The sequence below is a fragment of the Culex quinquefasciatus genome, chromosome 1 (genome assembly GCF_015732765.1).
Source record: "Culex quinquefasciatus strain JHB chromosome 1, VPISU_Cqui_1.0_pri_paternal, whole genome shotgun sequence".
Lineage (NCBI taxonomy): Eukaryota > Metazoa > Arthropoda > Insecta > Diptera > Culicidae > Culex > Culex quinquefasciatus.
In genome coordinates, this window is record NC_051861.1 from 43213149 (window position 1) to 43233571 (window position 20423).

A 20423-nucleotide genomic window follows, 5' to 3' on the forward strand; every position below is an offset into this window, starting at 1 on the left:
TGTTCAAAAAGTACTACTTTTATTAGTGAAATAGCAAGATAATGTCCAAATGAAGGTTCTAAAAATAGTAAGGTCGACAGAAAAGCTACTTTTGGCATGCTATTGACAAATTATCATAAAAGTGTTCCGAATTTGTGGGTGTTCCGAATATATGGGATGACTGTATTGCTAATTAAAATCTCTTCCCATTGTCAATTACAATTCCAAAAAATCTTAACGTGCAAATGGCATCACGAGTACAGAACTGAAATGGCACACAAACTGGTTCACCAGGGTATCAGGACAGCAGAAAATGGAAAACGCTGAAAAGTCATTTTCCCGCGCAGTCACAAGCACACAGTCACAGAACTTGAGGGTGGGGAATAAAATGAAGAAAAAAATCGGGAAATTGCTTCACCACTTAAAAGTGAGTTTTCCGGAAGGATTTGTTTTTTTTTTCTGTTCGTTGAGCTCGCTTTGTTTTCCACCAGTCAATGTTTGCTATTTGCAGCGCCGATGGTTCGTTTGCTGAAAATAGAAGGTGACGAGCGGGAATTCCCGGGAAATTAGCCATTTTTGAGCCCCTCAATTCCCGGGAAATTTGGACAAGACTCCCGGAAAGTTTGAAACAATTTAAATTTGAGGCAAATAAAAGTCGAATTTCATACACAGAAAAACAAACATAAATGTGTAAGTTCGATTCTATCAATGCTTTTTTGATTAAAAAATTCAGAAACTCTAAAATCAAACTTGTAAAGAAATCCCAAACATTTTCAAACAATAACACGACCACTGAGTTGGGGAGCCAAATTTTCCCTCCTCAAATAAACTAGCAAACACAGCCCAGAAATTTAAAACCAAGGTAGTTAAAATAAGAAGACTTGTTTTCATCAAGGTTATTTCGAAATTTGGAGACATGTAATTTTCATTTTCGACCTGAGGACCCCCCGAACTTGACAACTTTTTGCCTTTCTTACAAAAGAAAGGTATAGGTTTTACTTTAAGGCTGGACGTCATTTCCAGCTTCGTAAATATGTCGCTTCAGCATGAATTTTAATCCGAAAAATCGCTAAAAAAAATCACACTGCATCGATTTTCGACGCTCTATCGATTCACCTTGACAGAACTCGTCTATCTCGAACCCTCGAATTTTGAGAAAATAAATTCCGTGGAGGTCGAGTGATGTTCGTATGTGGTAAAATTTTGCAAAATTTTGTGTCGCGCCGTTCTCAGCTCCCATAAATCCGATTTCGATTCTTCTAAATGCAGATGAAAGCTAGTGTGCTGAACCTGGGCGAGTTGCCGCGCAAATTTCGAATTATCCATCTGTTTTTGGATGCGGCCAGACTTTTCAACAAAATACACAGTTTTCAAATGAAAATATGGTCCAATTTTTTCATTTTCATATCTTTTATTTATCTCAAAAATTGCATTTTTCGAGCTCTACAACCTCCCAAATTTTCATCCAGATTCATAATATGGTTCTGGAATTAGAGCCGTTTGATTAACCTACCATAAGAAAAAAAATCCCTCAAAAAAGGTAAAAGCCCACCTGGTGACATTCGCCAACATTTTTCATTTCTGATTTTATCCAAAATTTCTTCCTACATTCATAGTACAGACCATGAGTGAGCATCTGAAACAAATTCGTCATCGATCGGCAATTCCGATCAATTTTTAGAACGATTTACTTTTTGCCTTTCTTACTAAAGAAAGGTATAGGTTTTACTTTAAGGCTGGACGTCATTTCCAGCTTCGTAAATATGTCGCTTCAGCATGAATTTTAATCCGAAAAATCGCTAAAAAATCACACTGCATCGATGTCAAGTTGAGCTTCGAATACTGGCGCAAGAATGCTGGCGCATATAGTTTTGGCTCGACTTACACTCGTTCGTAGTAGCTTGTCTACCGATGTTTCCTTCAACATGTAAGATATCGTAGCTTTTCGGTTTCTTTTGATCTGTCCGTTTTTGCATAACTGTCCAATGTTTATGCAAAACCTTTTTTGACATAGGACATTCATTCGGGTACAAACAATTTGTTTCCCGTGTTCTCCTAAAATCGCCTTTAAGTAGGCTTCATTTTGTCGTGATTTCGTTAGTTTATTTAACAGAGTTAATTGGATTCTAATAGGAGCTTTCGAAGCTTCTAAGCTTTATATCGTTTTCAAAATTTTCAATGCTCGCGACGCCAATGGCTATCTACCTAAGGTTTTGCGATTGAGTGTGTAGTGGTGCGGTTGTAAAAATATCTACAGTTAAACCTCGCATATGCAACTCATATGGGGGTTTCTTATGCGAAGCACGCATATGCGAGGTACAGGGCTTATGGGATTTTGGCTATATGGGAGACATGGCCTATATTGTTATAAAAAATCATCATAACTATGCAAATTTATAGTGTTTTGGAATCGTTATGAAGTCAGCTATACAGCTACACCAAATTTACAAGGTTTACGATGTTCTAGGTCATCCGAAACTTCCTCAAGTTAAGGCCTATGTGTTCACCGCCGTACAAGTATGAGGTAGCGATTGTGACTGTGGTTTTGACCTCAGATCATATCCGGATAGCCTCAGGGAGGTTCAGGGACTAGTCTACCGATATGTGGTGATGTTCTGGGTCTTCTGTAGAGTCCCGGGAGTTACGACCGATGGGTCTACCGCCGTAACAATATAGAGGTCGGAGATTTTTGACCTCAGATCATATCCAGATAGCCTCAGGGAGGTTCAGGGACTAGTCTACCGATATGTGGTGATGTTCTGGGTCTTCTGTAGAGTCCTGGGAGTTACGACCGATGGGTCTACCGCCGTAACAAGATAGAGGTCGGAGATTTTTGACCTCAGATCATATCCGGATAGTCTCAGGGAGGTTCAGGGACTAGTCTACCGATATGGTGTGATGTTCCAGGTCTTCTGTAGAGTCCCGGGAGTTACGGCCGATGTGTCTACCGCCGTAACAAGATAGAGGTCGGAGGTAATTGACCCCAGATCATATCCAGATAGCCTCAGGGAGGTTCAGGGACTAGTCTACCGAAATGTGGTGATGTTCTGGGTCTTCTGTAGAGTCCTGGGAGTTATGACCGATTAGTCTACCACCGTAACAAGATAGAGGTCAATGGTTTTTGACCTCAGATTATATCCGGATAGCCTCAGGGAGGTTCAGGGACTAGTCTACCGATATGTGGTGATGTTCTGGGTCACCTGTAGTGTCCTGGGAGTCACGGTCGATGGGTCTACCGCCGTAACAAGACAGAGGTCGGAGGTTTTTGATCTCAGATCATATCCAGATAGCCTCAGGGAGGTTCAGGGACTAGTCTACCGAAATGTGGTGATGTTCTGGGTCTTCTGTAGAGTCCTGGGAGTTATGACCGATTAGTCTACCACCGTAACAAGATAGAGGTCGATGGTTTTTTAGCTCAGATCATATCCGGATAGCCTCAGGGAGGTTCAGGGGTTAGTCTACCGATATGTGGTGATGTTCTGGGTCTTCTTCAAGATCCCGGGAGTTACGACCGATGGATCTACCGCCGTAACAAGATAGAGGTTGGAGGTTCTAAGTTATCTGAAGAGTTCTGGAAATAACGGCCGCAGATCTGCCGTCGTTAAAAGGCAGAGGTCGGTAGTTTTTGACTTCACAACATATCCGTATAGCCTGAGGGTAGTTCAGGGACTAGTCTTCCAGAATGTGGTGATGATCGGGGTCTTCTGAAGAATTCCAGAAGTTACGGTCCATTAGTTTACCGCCGTAACAAGACAAATGTCGTTAGTTTTATAACAGGCTCATTCGGATACCTTCAGGGAATTTTGGAGACTTTCTGGAGTTACGGCCTTAGTGTCCGTAACTCCAGGAACTCTACAGATGACCTAAAACATCTTCACAAAAAATCAAATTATTCGCTCTACAGCATTGCCTTGGCGTTCTCGATTGCGAGATTCCTACTCGAAGCTAACCTTTTTTTGTAGATAAGTCTGGGGCCAACATTTACTTCCCGTCCGACGGAAGGCGTGATCAGATAAATCTCGTCTCGAAAAATGCTACCGGGACCGTCTGGGATCGAACCCAGGCCGACTGGGTGAGAGGCAATCACGCTTACCACTACACCACGGTCCCGGCTTTAGAACATCTTCAGATATACGTTTACTAGTCTCCGAACCTCTTTGAAGCTATCCGAATAGAATCTGAGGTAAAAAACCTCAGACCTCTATCTTGTTACGGTGGTAGACCCATCGGTTGTAAATCCCGGGACTCTACAGAAGACCTAGAATATCGCCACATATCGGTAAACTAGTCCCTGAACCTCCCTGAGGCTATCCGGATATGATCTGAGATAAAAAACCACTGACCTCTATCTTGTTACGGCGGTAGACCCATCGGTCGTAACTCCCGGGACTCTACAGAAGACCCAAAACATCACCACATATCGGTAGACTAGTCCCTGAACCTCCCTGAAGCTATCCGGATATGATCTGAGGTCAAAAACCACTCACCTCTATCTTGTTTCGGCGGTAGACCCATCGGACGTTACTCCCGGGACTCTACAGAAGACCCAGAACATCACCACATATCGGTAGACTAGTCCCTGAACCTCCCTGAGGCTACCTGGATATAATCTGCGAACAAAACCTTCAACCTCTATCTTTTATGGCGGTAGACCCATCGGTCGTAACTCCCAGGACACTACAGGTGACCCAGAACATCACCACACATCGCTAGACTAGTCCCTGAACCTCCCTGAGGCTATCCGGATATGATCTGAGATCAAAAACCACTGACCTCTATATTGTTACGGCGGTAGATCCATCGGTCGTAACTCCCGGGACTCTACAGAAGACCCAGAACATCACCACATTTCGGTAGACTAGTCCCTGAACCTCCCTGAGGCTATCCGGATATGATCTGAGGTCAATAACCTCCGACCTCTATCTTGTTACGGCGGTAGACTCATCGGCCGTAACTCCCGGGACTCTACAGAAGACCTAGAACATCACCACATATTAGTAGACTAGTCCCTGAACCTCCCTGAGGCTATCCGGATATGATCTGCGGTCAAAAACCACTGACCTCTATCTTGTTACGGTGGTAGACCCATCGGTCGTAACTCCCGGGACTCTACAGAAGACCCAGAACATCACCACATATCGGTAGGCTAGTCCCTGAACCTCGCTGAGGCTATCTGGATATGATCTGAGGTCAAAAATCTCCGACCTCTATATTGTTACGGCGGTAGACCCATCGGTCGTAACTCCCGGGACTCTACAGAAGACCCAGAACATCACCACATATCGGTAGACTAGTCCCTGAACCTCCCTGAGGCTATCCGGATATGATCTGAGGTCAAAACCACAGTCACAATCGCTACCTCATACTTGTACGGCGGTGAACACATAGGCCTTAACTTGAGGAAGTTTCGGATGACCTAGAACATCGTAAACCTTGTAAATTTGGTGTAGCTGTATAGCTGACTTCATAACGATTCCAAAACACTATAAATTTGCATAGTTATGATGATTTTTATAACAATATAGGCCATGTCTCCCATATAGCCAAAATCCCATAAGCCCTGTACCTCGCATATGCAACTCTTGCGACAAAACCGAATCAGGTGGAATGACTCGTATATGCAAAGTTGCATATGCGAGGCGCTCTTATGCGAGGTTTAACTGTATCTCTGACTCTCTCACATTCGTAGACGCTGAATGGCAAGCTTCCCACTGTGCGGTTAACTCGGTTTTGCTTTGCGCCTGCTTTGTTCGGTTTTTGGGCTCGTACCAAAACTAGAAAACCAAAACTGCGGTGTGTGTCGTCACTTGCGCATTGGAAGCTAGCTATGCTAGCGTTTGTCATAAACGCTTGTTTGATTAAGAATTTGTACGATTTAAAATATTCTATTGGTGAAAATTGCGTTTTCAATTTCTTTTAGAAAACACATCATTATTAATACCTTGCTTTCATCATAAGATTTGTTGTATCAAATCGATGTTGTGAATTGAAAGAAGTTATATTCTTTAGTAAGAAAGGCTCTATCTCACCCCTGGTGGGATTAAATTGGGTTTTTATATATTTGTATTGGTTGTTTCCGTTGTGCTTAAAGGAAATGGCTATGCACCAGGCGCTTCCATATTTTTGTAGATGGCTCATATAGTTGGGAGGAGACGCATGGTTTTTTTTAAATTGTTCGATTTTTTATGTTAAAAAATTTACCACATTCGCGTCAATCCGCGTGGACATAAAATCAAATTCTGTCGATTGCATCGGATTCGGGGATGCCTTTTCTCTGAGGAACCGATGAGATATCGTGAATCCCTTGACACAAGTTTTGTTTTGTCGAGTAGTGTTATTGAACAGCGCGCCTGTGTACAGTTTTATTCCGGGGTTTCCTTCCCACTTCCACTAGCTCGATCATCCTGTCCCACTTTCTGCCGTCGTCGCTGCTCCTTCCTGCTGTCGTCGACGCTCCTCCGGCGCTCTGCCAAGGGGGTGGCTTCTACGTCAGTTGGATGGACCCTCCGACGCTTCAGCTGCAGCCTTCAAGGACCCTCGCCTGCCCTTCCTGTGCTTGGTGACGTGCAACAGGCTTCGACGGTGTCCGGGGACTCCGTCAAAACAGTCCGGGGTTAGGTTACGCGGATGTAACGGTAACGGCCTGGCGGTTGATCACTGTCCAGCGAGTCGCTGACGGCTCGTACGGATGGTTCATCGTGCCGGATGTCGCACGGCCGAGGTGACACCAATCGGTGTTCACGCAGTGAACAAAAGGGTCCTGGATGAGGGATTCAAAATGGCGGTAAGGGCATGGTCAGGCTTAAGGTTTGTTCCTGGGGGGTTTCCAGTCATACCTGGATGCCCAAATCTCGTACGGGAAACTCCTGATCTCTCGTCACGGCCACGGATGTATTTCTTCCGGGCACTTCTCAATCCTCCAAGGATTCACCACTCCAACACTGACATTCGCGTGTAACGGTTGTACTTGTCGACAACCTTCCAGTTCTCGATATCCGGACTTAATGACCGAGCAACAGTCGGGTCAAAATTCCGAACCTCTGACCTCTTACGCGCCAACCCATCTCCTCCTCATCCTGTCATCCTCAAGGATTACGCACATTCACCACCCCCAGCAGCGCTCCTGGTGGTGACTAGCGGTAACGACGCACGGTGTGGGACTTCCAGCTTCGGGTTTCTTGCTTGCTGGGCGGCGTCCTGGTAACTTCTCGTCGACAAACACAACGCCTTTTTGGCACAATAATTTACAGTTCAACAACCATTTAAATAATTTAACACAAAATTCGCGACGAGTCACATCAACCATAAGATCTTCAAAAAATTGAAAGGACTCATCAAAATCTACACTATAAACAGATTTTTCAAAGCAAATCCAATTCCTTTATTTTGTAGAAAAAAATGGCAGAAGCATTCAAAAGTCTTAGCACCTCATCAATTTCGAAACAGCTCAATTTGCAATCTCATTTTCCTTCAGGCTTCCTTAGTTAGCCACTCCAAATTCAAAGACCAACCGGTGAAATGAGAGTATTTTTCGTTATTCTTATTTTTGTTCAACAGCTCTCCTTAAAACCAAAATTGAGTTCTGCACGAAAGGTAGAGCCGCACGTTGAGTAAACCGGGCAAGCTAATTTATTATTCGAGCAAATTTATATTACAGTTTTCTCCGCTCGTCCTGTGTGTGTGTGAGTCGGTTTCGGTGACTGGTTTTTTTTTTTTTGGTTTCATCCCAACTTGGAAAACTCCACTCACCACCAAACGCAGCTTCTCTGGCAGTTTTTCACACTGCTGCGCCAACGTAAGAAAAGTTCTTTTGTTCTAATTTTGAAAAACCCACTGCTTCCTTCCACAGCACCCGTTGCTCGTATTTGGCTTGTATTAAATTTTATTTAACTTTAAGCCCCCATTCGCAGACGCACGTACCTCCAGTAAGTTTTTCATCGGCAGAATAAAAGATGAAGCCGATTTCAACCAAGAAGACTCACTCTCTCTCTTTGTCCCTCCCTCAGTTTGTTTATCGTGAAGCTTTTGGTGATCTTATGATTATGTATGACAAAGAAAGCACACCGAAAGAAAAGCTCGTGACTTCTTCTGCGACTATTTTTTGCTTTGATCGATTGAATATTACTAATTTGTGGAATGAAAAATTATTGAGACAGAATCCGAGCATTATTACGCACTCCAACTGTGATTTTGATAAGTCAAGCCAAAAATTTCAAAATTATATTAATAGTATCAAGAAAGTTTGCTAAAGCGATATGAGCTTGATTGGTTGAACTAGAACCTGGTGTTTTGACACCGTCGCTGAAAACATCAACTTTTTCTTCACTCTCTTCTGGCAAAAGCCATACCCCACCGATTTTACTGGTTGAATCCCATTTAAAATTCAAAGTCAAAGCGCCAGGTCCCGTCTCAAACAACCAAGCTTATATTTGAAATTCGGGCTCAGTACATCTAGGGGATCATGCCCTGAAATGGCCGCAAAATTGAGATGTTTTGTTACATCCTAATACGCATATTGTTTCATGAGACGATTTCACGGAGAAAAAAAAGTTCCCAACATCGTGAACAAGTGTTCATGGAAATTGGAAACATGAACAAAAAGTTCAAAGTCCAAGGTACGTTTTTCAAAATCGTACCATGGGATTTGAACAATTTGTTCGTGGTTCCCATTTTCATGAACGCTTGTTCGCGATTTTGGGAACTCTTTTTTTCTCCGTGTTATCGCCTAATAAACAACAACTCTAATAACAATTGTGTAATCCTTTTCACATAACGTTTGAATGCCAAGATTAGCACGCTCTCAAAAGAGCAAACTTTGCTCACTGAGATGTGCAAATAATGTAACTGTTAAATGTACTTTTTTTCTAAAGATGGTAGGTTTTATGCCCTAGTGCGTTTGTCCTACACCCAAAGTTAAAGAACGAGAGGATAGTCCTCACGAAAAGAAACGTGAGGAAAGTGCTATTTTGCGAGAGTATAGTTCTCTCGCGTGTTCATTCGTTCATTGGAACAGTTCATCCTATTGAGTGGCTTATATGGACAAATGAACGCCACTTAGTCATCTAACCATGGTGGCCCATACGGCAAAGGCACGGTTCAATATGCCGAAGGTCTTGGGTTCGAGTCTCGATACCGGTACTTTTTTTATAGTTTAACTTTTTTTGAAGATGAACCCATGAGTAAAGTACACTCGGTAATTTTGGGATTTATCCTCTCAGTCCGCACACAGTACCATTTTACTACCGATTCGTGCTCTTTATCCTCTCGTATGTCGATGTCCAGTTCTAGGTGTACCAAAAAATACTGCAGACAAAAATAAAACTTCAAAAAAAACATTCGAACCTAGCCTCAAACCTTGAGGTAAGTTTAAAATTTCAGTATAGAATGCTATGAAATTGCGTAATTCGATCATTTAAAAAAATGGAATAGGGTGTTCCGAAGCCATTCCAATTTGCATAATTGAGCTATGGTCTTATTCGGCTACGGATTCTGTAATTTCTGTGTGTGTTCTGAGTGGACTCAGACAATGATCTAAAACAGGCCTGCTCAACGTCCGGCCCGCGGGCCGGATCAAGCCCGTGAAGCCATTCATCCGGCCCGCGACGGCTTTTCAAAATAGTTCTATGACCGGCCCTTAACCCGAGCAGGGGTAAATAACACGGGAATACCAAATTTTGGTATTACTTGGGCTAATAACAGCGACCAAAATGTGCCCTTGGTTGCCCAGTAATAGATGGTAAAATACCATGAAATCATACCAAAGTCTTGTATGTGAAAGGGCACAACAATACCAAAACATGTTATTCCAAAGGTAAAATAATACCACAAAATAAAATCATTTCAATACCAAGTTGAGGTCTTCTGGATTTTTGAACATTGCTTGAATACCAAAACTTGGTATTGCCATGGTTTAATTTTTAGGTATTCCCGCGCCCTTGGAAAATCAGATTTTGGTATTCCTGTGGTCTTCCACAAACATGATTTTGGTATGATTTCATGGTATTTTACCATCTATTACTGGGCAACCAACAGCACATTTTGGTCGCTGGTATTTGCACAAGTTATACCAAAATTTGGTATTTTCATACCATTTTTAGTGCAGCAGTTACAGTTTGTGAAAAAACGGAAATGATCCATATGCAACAGCCAAATCTACTCACCTGATAATTCCATGTTGTCATTAGTGATATTCTTCACCACACCGAATGCATTTGTCATTGATGAAAGGCTGTACTTGAAGTTCTTGAAGCTTCTGAAAAATAACAAGATTGAAAAATAAGTATTATTAAAATGAAACCGGATTGAAATTCACCAAAATTCAATAATCTGTTGATTGACTCGTTTTTCAAAGTATTTGGTTATCCCGACTCAAAGAAATTTCAACAATTTTGAAAAAAATATAAGTGAGTATATCACAAAAAAAATCAGCTTTAACATTTTTATGTTTCAAGTCATTTTAGCGCAAAATTAATTATCTCGCCAAAATTAAAAAAAAAAATCCATAGTTTCAGAGAAAATTGATGAAACCTTTCAATACCAAAATAATACCAAAATGTGCCATCCTGACTTAGAAAATTTTCCACAATTTCAAGTCATTTCTGTAGGGGGTATATCAAAAATGTTTAAAATCAAGTTTGAAATTTCCGGTTTTCAATGAAAGCATTCGCTTTGAGACATCATTTTAGCGCAAAATTAATTATTTTGTCAAAATTGGTCAAATTTTTTCCATAGTTTCAGAGGAATTTGATAAAATACTGTAATACCAAAAGAATACCAAAATGTGGTGTTCGACCATTGACAAATTCTGCTATTTTGCAATATCAAAACAATACCTTAAATTGGTATGATACCACATTTTGCAAATTTTCAAGGGTCCAGGAATACCAAAATTTGGGATTGATACCAGAGAAAGGTATTATTATGCATTTCCCTTGTTATTTATCCATGCTCGGGAAGGCTGTTCTTGAAATATTAAATAAATAAACTGATTGTCTGAAATAAACAAAATAGGCTTGAGATCAAATTTCAACATATTTATACAACATTCTTTATGTTTGAATTTAGTTCTTATAATTTCTTTATTGATATTTTTAAACTGAAAACTTGTCCATTTCGTAAAAATATGAAATTTATGAAAAAACTTGGATTGTTGTCTAAAAATGTACAAAAAGAAACTAAATTTAAATATTTTTCAGTTTTAACGGTGTTTTTTTAAATTGAAGTTGTTTTCTGTTTTCTATTTTTTAAATAAATATGTAAGCAAAAACTAATGTATTTTCCAGAACAACTTTTCAGTTTGAGAAAAGCTTTAAAATGCAAATTATTCATACTGAATATTAAAAAATGTCTCAAAATGAGTCAAGCAATTAGGGAGCAAAAAATATATTTGTAATAAGCTTTGAATTTCGAAAAAATAGCGAAAAAAAATATTTAAAATGACTTAAAAAACAAAAATTTCAAAAAGTAAAAAAATATAAAATCATTCATTTTTATACTTTTTTTAAATCTGTGTTTTTTTAATCATTTTTTTTTTTATTTGAATAAAGGTGCACAACAACTCGAAAAGTATTTTTTTGTAAAGGATATCCGAATCCAAATTTCGTTTGAATACATTTTACTATGTCTCATTATTTTTTTATATTGTAGTGTTGAGGAAATTAACCTAACACAAATTGCAACGACCATAAAAATGAAAATGTTTTTTTTAATGTTATATCAAGGTATTTAATTGTACTATACAATTTTAAACAAACAAAAATTGAAATAAGTCAAATAAACACATTTTTGAAAGTTATCCTTTTTTTTCGTTCTTTAAATTAAGGTATATGAATCCTATTTGCAACACTAGTTTTTCTATTTATTTACTTTAAAAGAACCCAATCATAAAAAAACTTATTTTTTCAACTTTTATCAAATATTGGTTCAGACCCGCCACTGTTTTAGAAAAATCAGATCTGGCCCGCAAGGCTAAAAGGTTGGGCACCCCTGATCAAAAACGTTGCTTTAAAGTTGTAAATATTGATAAAAATTGTTTCCAGTTAAAGACAAAAAATAACACAAGTCTTTACGTTCATCCAATGAGATTTACCGAGTTTGATAAATACGAGGAGTGCTAAATAAATCGAATTCCTCTACAGGTGTATTTTACTAGATTTCTCTAGATTTTTTTTTCAGCAGGAAAAAACCCTTGAAAAAAGTCCACAGCACTCGGGTTCTAATCTCCACTTGAACCAGGAATACATACATATCTCCTAAGCGTTCAACTCTGCTTGCCATCGTCACGAGCGGGACATAAATTTTCATGCTTCATGTAAAATTTACGATTCACACGCTCGCTCGCGCTCGTCGTTGCCGCCAACCAATTTGTTGCTTTTCCATGGTTCATTGCTACTTTGACGCCGTATCTAGACACTGTCACACCTCCTCCCCCAGCGCTGATGATTTTCTTTGGCCAGCAAAATTTTCATTGTCACCCAAAGGCGTGAGAAATGTTATGAGTGTCACTAGATTGCGATGTCTCGGAATTGCGTAGATAATACTAGAGATTTTACAGTAAATCTCTAGGATAATATGAAGATTTGGTAACCTTTCTCGCTCTTGGCAGTCTGACAAAATTTTGAAGGTTTTAGATTTTTTTTCTTGTCTTGGCTTTACCACAGAGCTGACTTTAAGGACGGGCCACATTTCATAGAACCTACAGGGGAAGAAGGAGGCGTGGACATACCGTACCAAACCCGTCGATTTATAATTGTATTAAGTATGGCATGACACACGATTTGAACATAGAATATGAATGACAAATTTTGCATGACTTTCAGTATTCAGTCAATTTTTTTTCGCCAGAATGATGGTTAATGGTTTAATACTTCAGAAGTGCAAATAAAACTATTCAAAAACAAAAGGATAAGTTTAAGTTGATCAATTCCTTATTTTTCAAACAAAATTGTTCCCTTCCATTCTTCTCTTATTTGTCACTGTTGCAATTTACCTAGCCAGGTTTTCCAGATTTTTTATCGACACTGGGCCAGATTTTTGTGTGCCTCGCCTCGTAAGCGGTAGATCGAAATTCAAATCTCGGCTCGGACCAACACAACTGGTGATCTTTTCCCTTCCGGATTCGATTGCTTAGTAAAGGGAAGGTAGTGTATCATCACAGCTTTTTTTCAAATGCAAACCTTAAACCTTTCTTTTGCAAGAAAGGAAAAATAAGAAAGAAAATCGATTTGCAAAAACTACTCCGCTGCATGTCACTTATCAATTACTTCTACGTAAAGTCATTAAATTTCATGATAAATTAATGCTCATTACAAATTGATAGCAAAATTTGCATTGTATGATTCTGACACTAAGTTTAGTACTTGCAACAAACACCAGCTCATTCTACTAGAACAACTCACCGGATACAGGATGACAAAGCCGCTCGAATTTGCCCGTACTTTTTCCGTTACGGTGAAGACCCTGGCATTCATCGGTAAGCTAAGACAGGATAATTCATGCTAATACGTAACAACCCAATTCCGAAACCACGCAGGCATCCCGTCCTGCCTGAGCCGGTATCCGGAAGCGTGGTCCGCTGCGGTCAAAGCCAACCGGGGCCTTATCGTTAGCTTCCTGTCGTTGGCGTACTGCGTGCTCGGTCAGCTCGTCTACTTCTGGACCAACATCCGGCTGCTGGAGGGGGAGGGCATGTTTCTGGAATTTGCCAACCAAATCGCGTGCACCAGATTCTGCACGGTCGGGCTGCTGAAGCTGTTCATGCTGTCCTACCACCGGAACCTGCTGGCCGGAATGCTGGCCGAGCTGGCCGCGTGGTGGAACGAAAAGGTGAGTACAGGAAAAAGGGGGGAATCGGTCCCTCAGGTCGGATATCGTTTCAAACGGAATGAAATATCTCTGTTTGATCTCAAGTGGATCTCAATCAATTTGAGTTTTGGTGGCGGAAACGATGTTTACTTTTTCTGTGCCAATAGAAGCCTTCGGTAATTGAATTTTCGTTTGATCCTACCCAAATGATTAGACCTTAGGCTGTCGAAAGAGACATCATGCCTGGTAATCTTCGAGGTGCTAGATGATACCAATCAGATGACTGCTAATCGAAAACATTCTTCTCTTGAAATACTTAACTCTTTAACAGTTATCTATATATCCTATCATATCTGAAGACAAGATGTAGGATAGAGTACACGTGGAACAATGATGAAATGGCTCTGACAAATCGTTGTTTATACCTATAAAACTAATTGCAATCTAAGTTTGAAATTTGGCTGTCTAGTAGATATTTGTATTTGAGTATCAATATAGTGTTAACATTTTATAGAGATAAACATTATAATTTTTCACATTATGATTCAAGCTTTTGAAAACAAGGACTATTATTACCGATTGAAGGATCAAATCCAAAAATTATCCACATAACAACATATTTTTCACTCACAGAACAAAATCCCACCAGAACGAGTTCAAAACTTAGCTCAAATCCGGCCTACAATGAACATAGTGACAGTAATAACCATAATCAATGTTTGCATGGTTTCGGCTTTTAACTTGCTACCCATCGCGGAAATGATCGTCCAGGGTGCTCAAACGGGAACGTGGCACCGGAAGCTACCGTACCAGATTTGGTTCCCGTGGGATTCGCTCACCGGATGGTCCTACCCACTTATGTACGCATTTCAGATCTACTCTGGGCTCATCGTCGTCATTGGGAATGTGGTAAGATAGTTTGAGATGTTGATATTTAACGTTTTGTCCAACGTCCAGTTTTTAGGGATTCGATTGCATTTTTTATTTGATTGCGGCCCATCTATCAGTGCAGTTGAACTATTTGAACAAATCTATTGAACAGCTTCTTGATGACAACAAACTAACAGTTGAAAAATCAACCAAAAACAATTTGGATGTCGAAAGGTTTAAAAGTGACTTATTTGAGTTAATTGAGCTACATCAAAAATTGTTAGACTATAAAGCACTGCTGGAAAGCATCTTCAGTTTCACGTTTTTCATAACATTTTCTGGAGCTACGATTATTATATGTCTACAGGGAATCATGATAAAGGTAAATATTTTAAGAACGGTCAAGGATACTGCTATTTTAAAAATAAGAAATAGATCAAAAATAAATTCTAAACACTGAATCTTTCAGACCGCTTCCAGTTATGTGGTGGCAAAATACTTTATGTTCTTCATTTGCATTTTGCTGGAGATTTACTTTTTGTGCAATTACGGTCATGTTATGTTAAGAAATGTAAGTTATTTTGAATTTAGTTCTCAAACATACATTGAAAATAAAAATTTCAGAATTTAAACATTGGAACATCTGCCTTTCATGGCTTTTGCTACAAACCAGCTGTCAACAGAGGCGGTATCAACATTGAAATCGGCAAATGTCTAGTGTTGATCATTATGAGAACTCAGAAGCCATTCCAGCTGACGGCTTGGAAGTTTTGGCCCCTCAATATTACTTCATTTAGCAAAGTACCACTGAATAAAAATATGCACTTTAAATACTGTTTACACATGTTTACTTTCAGATCATCAATGCATCGTGGTCATATTTTTCACTTTTGAATGCTCTTTTGAAAAAATAAAAAATGCGAAATTTGATCGCAGAAAATTCGCTTTCATCAAAATAACGTGGGTGCTCTCCCGTTGATGAATAATAAAATGCTTCAAGGAATCATTTTCACATCCCAGTTCTACGACTCATCAGGCAGCGACTCATAAATTTCCCAAATTCCATGTGAACACCTCATCATAAATACATAATTAAACCAGTAGGAAGCATATTTCCAGCAACTTTGTGTATGTGTTTCCTCTCTCCATAATGTTATAGGTTCCACAGCTATAATTCGAAAAGCATGGGAAAAATAGTGCCTTTACACGTGCTCCACATTTATGTACTCAAACTAATAGCATGTAGGTCCCATTTCGAGAAAAACTCTATCATCAAAGTTTTGCCCTGTAATTCAGCGACATTTGGGCCAGCATGTATAGTCACAATTGCCCGGCAAGAATTCCCTGCGCGGTCCCCATTCGCCCCAACCCACGGTACGTCACAACCCAGCGTTGGTTGTTGGTCTTCCTGGCAGCGTCGTTGTCGCGCCCGGAGCGCTCATTTCGCTTCGATGCTCGCACAGTAATGACCGTCATTGATCCGGGCACTTTGGGGTAAGGTGGGTCGTTCGAGGGCAATAGTGTAAATTTCTTGTTATGCAAAATTAGCTCTATTCTTTAATCTTCAATTCTTCAATATGATTATCAAATGGTAAACATTGTTTTAAATAACGTTGTATACAGTACTTTATAAGAAAGCGCCTTGGAAAAAGCTCTGGTTGATGTGCACCGTTAAGCAAAATTACCGAAATCTAATGATTTTAAATATATTGGACTGAGAACTTTTCAAGTGATTCAGACTCCAGTTTCTGAAGATTTAGCGATTCCAACTTCAGCTCTGCAAAAAGCCTTTACTCCACCTTAGCAAATATACCAGGGTAATTCTCTACCAACTCACACGAAATCGGGAAAAGTTGCCCCGAACCCTCTTTGATTTGCGTGAAACTTTGTCCTTAGGGGTAACTTTTGTCCCTGATCACGAATCCGAGGTCCGTTTTTTGATATCTCGTGACGGAGGGGCGATACGACCCCTTCCATTTTTGAACATGCGAAAAAAGAGGTGTTTTTCAATAATTTGCAGCCTGAAACGGTGATGAGATAGAAATTTGGTGTCAAAGGGACTTTTATGCAAAATTAGACGCCCGATTTGATAGCGTACTCAGAATTCCGAAAAAAACGTATTTTTCATCGATAAAAAATACTAAAAAAGTTTTAAAAATGCCCCCATTTTCCGTTACTTGACTGTAAAATTTTTGGAACATGTCATTTTATGGGAAATTTAATGTTCTTTTCGAATCTACATTGACCCAGCAGGGTCATTTTTTCATTAAGAACAAAATTTTTCATTTTAAAATTTCATGTTTTTTCTAACTTTGCTGAGTTATTTTTTAGAGTGTAACAATGTTCTACAAAGTTGTACAGCAGACAATTACAAAATTTTTGATATATAGACATAAGGGGTTTTCTTACAAACATCACGAGTTATCGCGATTTTACGAAAAAAAAGTTTTGATTGTGATCAATTACCCATATAGGTACACAGAAAAAAAATTGCAGATTTTTTAACAACTTTTTTCACTAAAAATAATGTCAAACTTGTTTTTACATGAAACTTCGATTTTTTCCAAAAATCACTGTTTTTCAAAAATTCATAACTCGGCGGCAGATTGTTTGACCATGTTTCTCTATGGCTCAAAAGTTGCGGATTTTTGTCCCCTAAAATATATCAAAAAATCTTGAAAATCAAAAAAAAATACGAAATTTCCCAAAATACGTATTTTTTGATTTTCAAGGTTTTTTGATATGTTTTAGGGGACAAAAATCCGCAACTTTTGAGCCATAGAGAAACATGGTCAAAAAATCTGCCGCCGAGTTATGAATTTTTGAAAAAAACAGTGATTTTTGGAAAAAATTCAAGTTTCATGTAAAAACAAGTTTGACATTATTTTTTAATGCTAAATAAAATTTCCAATCGAAAAGTACTCCGTTTTCAAGATATAGCCACCGAAAGTTTGATTTTAGCGAAATATTTGCAGTTTATCAATTTTTGAAAAATGTGACCAGGAGTGACCGTTTCTAAATTTTTTTTTTAGAAGTTCAGAATTTTTTTTAGAAGTTTCAGAAAATTGTCTAAGAGACATTGAAGATTGGACCTCGGGTTGCTGAGATAGATGATGCTCAAATACAACGATATGGTAAAAACAAGTCACCCAACTGTGTTTCTTGTTCGAGGGAATCTTATTGACATGCTACAATGTTTGAAGTGGAGATTTTCAAACATTTGGGTAGTTTTCGAGCAATTCCAACAAAAATATTAGAAAAATGATTTTTTGAGAGGTCATTTTTGGCCAAAAACGTACCTCAATTTTAGACAGCTGTCAAAATAACAGGATTTGTTCTAGGAACGAGATTTTTTCAACGAAGTCATCTTAAGATGTGCCCTACACAACCCTTTTAAAAGAATTTAGTTTCATTGAGAAGAATCTGAGAAATGGTAAAATCCGTAAGAAATCACTTTGACCCAATCTCACTCCCCAGACCCAATGTCACCCCCACTGATGGTACTTCATATTTTCATCACTTATCCAAATTGGTAAACCACCATGGGTAAATTTACGACTCTTGCTAAAAATCAGCTTTTTGGAACTTGTTGCATGAATTCTTCATATTTCAAAACAGCAGACAGCAGTGTTGAGAGCACTAAAAGAATTTAAATTTGGAAATGGGTGTACACATTTTGTTGGGGTGAGTCTGTTCTATCCGAAACCAATCAGAAAAATAATAATATGGTGCTCTGACATGGTTAAAACTGCTTCACCCCAGTTGGCGGTATCAAAGTTTTACATATTTTAAGTAAAATTTTGATACCGCCAACTGGGGTGAAGCAGTTTTAACCATGTCAGAGCACCATATTATTATTTTTCTGATTGGTTTCGGATAGAACAGACTCACCCCAACAAAATGTGTACACCCATTTCCAAATTTAAATTCTTTTAGTGCTCTCAACACTGCTGTCTGCTGTTTTGAAATATGAAGAATTCATGCAACAAGTTCCAAAAAGCTGATTTTTAGCAAGAGTCGTAAATTTACCCATGGTGAAATTTTGAAGAGAATAATAAATCTGAATCTGAACTAATGAAATTTAGAATCTCCCCATCTAACCCGCTCAACCCCAGCCCATTCCGATCCAGAAACAACTTTAACGCCACCACCAGAACCGCACACAACCACCACGTCGTACCGGGTCCATAATGTATTTTATGGCAAATGGGCTCCAGAGTGAGCGAAACCAGAATGTATGACATGTCATCCATCATACGCCATGGTCCTTTTCCCACCGCCCACGTTCGGACAACGGATCTTTCGTACTCTGTGTTATTTTATCCGCTCACTGGCTTAAGGAGCGAACAAGGCTGGGGGGCGGTCTGAAAATGGTGACGAAGTTTTTACTTTTGATCACAAAACGTGTCCCGACCACGTTGTGTAAACATAAAACTTTGCATTTAAATGAGGGAATACTTCCAGAAGGCGGTGATGTAACGGTTGCCCTTTGGACACCTTAACGGATTGTGTACACACAGAGTGTTAGTAGACGTGTTCTACGGTTACTGCAGGGCATCTCTTCATCAAACATTTATTTTTACACTTCATGAATAATGGATCAAGTGACGCCAGCTTCTTTAACTTAGTACTTTCCCAGCAAATTAGCAGTTTGCAAAAGAACTACTTTGCACCCAGTAGGGAAATGGTTGTTAAGTGCCGTCATGGATGTGAGTTCCAAGTTCCTGACAGCTGTGTTGGTCTGAGCCGGCAATTAAACTTTCAATATGCCGCACACAAAGCAAAACATTACCATTTGATCGAGGGTTGACAGATAATTCTGAATTTCCAGAATGTTTGATTTACGATCACGCACATTTTTTCATTTTTTTAGGATGCTTTAAGAGAATTTTTTCTCTGTTAAATTAAATTAAAATAAACCCCTAAAATTTGTCTTAAAACTGAAGCCCACAGCATGTGAAATATAGATCAAAATATCTAACAAACCAAACTGACACATAATCTTGCTTTGCGCAGCTCACGACACTGACCTGCCCTACCAACACCCAGCTCCATTGATTAAAAGTTCCAAACTAAACTCATAACTCAACCGCACACATGAAACGTGATATCTCGGAAGATCTCACGGCTCATCCGTATGCCACACGTATAATCTCTGCTCTGAACCCAGTCAGCAGACGTCAGCAGCTCGGAGGGGTTGAAAAGGTCACCTCACCATCCAGGACGGGATAGAGAGTGCAACTGTGGCCAGGAGGATGAAAACTTTCCCACAAAAGCTCCTCCCGGCTCCTTCTGACGAGAGGCTCAACCAAGCCCTCACATGACTTCATACTTCCAGTGCCATTAGAGGCTCACATAAATGGCATCAAATTAGGGCCAAACTAACGAGACAGCTAAGCATGTTGCCTGCCTCGTTCGTACCCCAACTTAGTCAACTTCTCTTCCCAAGGAGAAATTCCTCATGCCCTTTTCATAGCTACTAATGTTCACCAACTTGAATTCCCATTATGGAGAGGCGTATACACACAGGGGGAGATTCTTAAGCTCAGGTGGACAAAGTTAAAACACCAAGTGACGGTAGCCCCTTTCACGTCATTGAAGTGTGGCAAGCCAGCGGAATGTATTTTGTTCCAAGCTCGGTTGATAGAATGGAATAAATTTATCACATTTTAAGTCATGGCTTCTTTTTTCTCAAAGTGCATCATTAAAAATTGCACTAAAATTTCTAATTAATTTCACTTTTAACCAAACTCACTCCACCATGTGTTGAT

General features: G+C 39.5%; 2 protein-coding genes across 6 annotated transcripts in view; one reads left to right on the forward strand and one right to left on the reverse strand.

Moving 5' to 3' along the window:
* Positions 1–20423, reverse strand: part of LOC6049278 (5-hydroxytryptamine receptor 1) — a 123566-nt gene that overhangs the window by 43240 nt on the left and 59903 nt on the right. The gene's annotated exons all lie outside the window — the stretch shown is intronic.
* LOC6049277 (odorant receptor 4) lies at positions 13374–15774 on the forward strand. Of its 4 annotated transcripts, XM_038257526.1 has the most exons (7): positions 13374–13450; positions 13511–13803; positions 14416–14691; positions 14747–15034; positions 15122–15223; positions 15277–15453; positions 15510–15774. In XM_038257526.1, the coding sequence occupies exons 1-7, from the start codon at positions 13387–13389 to the stop codon at positions 15564–15566; spliced, it is 1257 nt and encodes a 418-aa protein (XP_038113454.1). In that variant the 5' UTR covers positions 13374–13386; the 3' UTR covers positions 15567–15774. The 4 variants fall into 4 exon arrangements, with proteins under 4 accessions (XP_038113454.1, XP_001866061.2, XP_038113465.1 ...); XM_001866026.2 differs by having other exon boundaries at positions 15277–15774; XM_038257537.1 differs by lacking the exon at positions 15277–15453.

Coding starts and splice junctions, on each gene's coding strand:
- LOC6049277 (XM_001866026.2), top strand. CDS start 13,387: ATGACAAAGCCGCTCGAATTTGCCCGTACTTTTTCCGTTACGGTGAAG. Junction 14,692..14,746: donor TCGTCGTCATTGGGAATGTG/GTAAGATAGTTT, acceptor TCCAGTTTTTAG/GGATTCGATTGCATTTTTTA. Junction 15,035..15,121: donor TACAGGGAATCATGATAAAG/GTAAATATTTTA, acceptor TGAATCTTTCAG/ACCGCTTCCAGTTATGTGGT.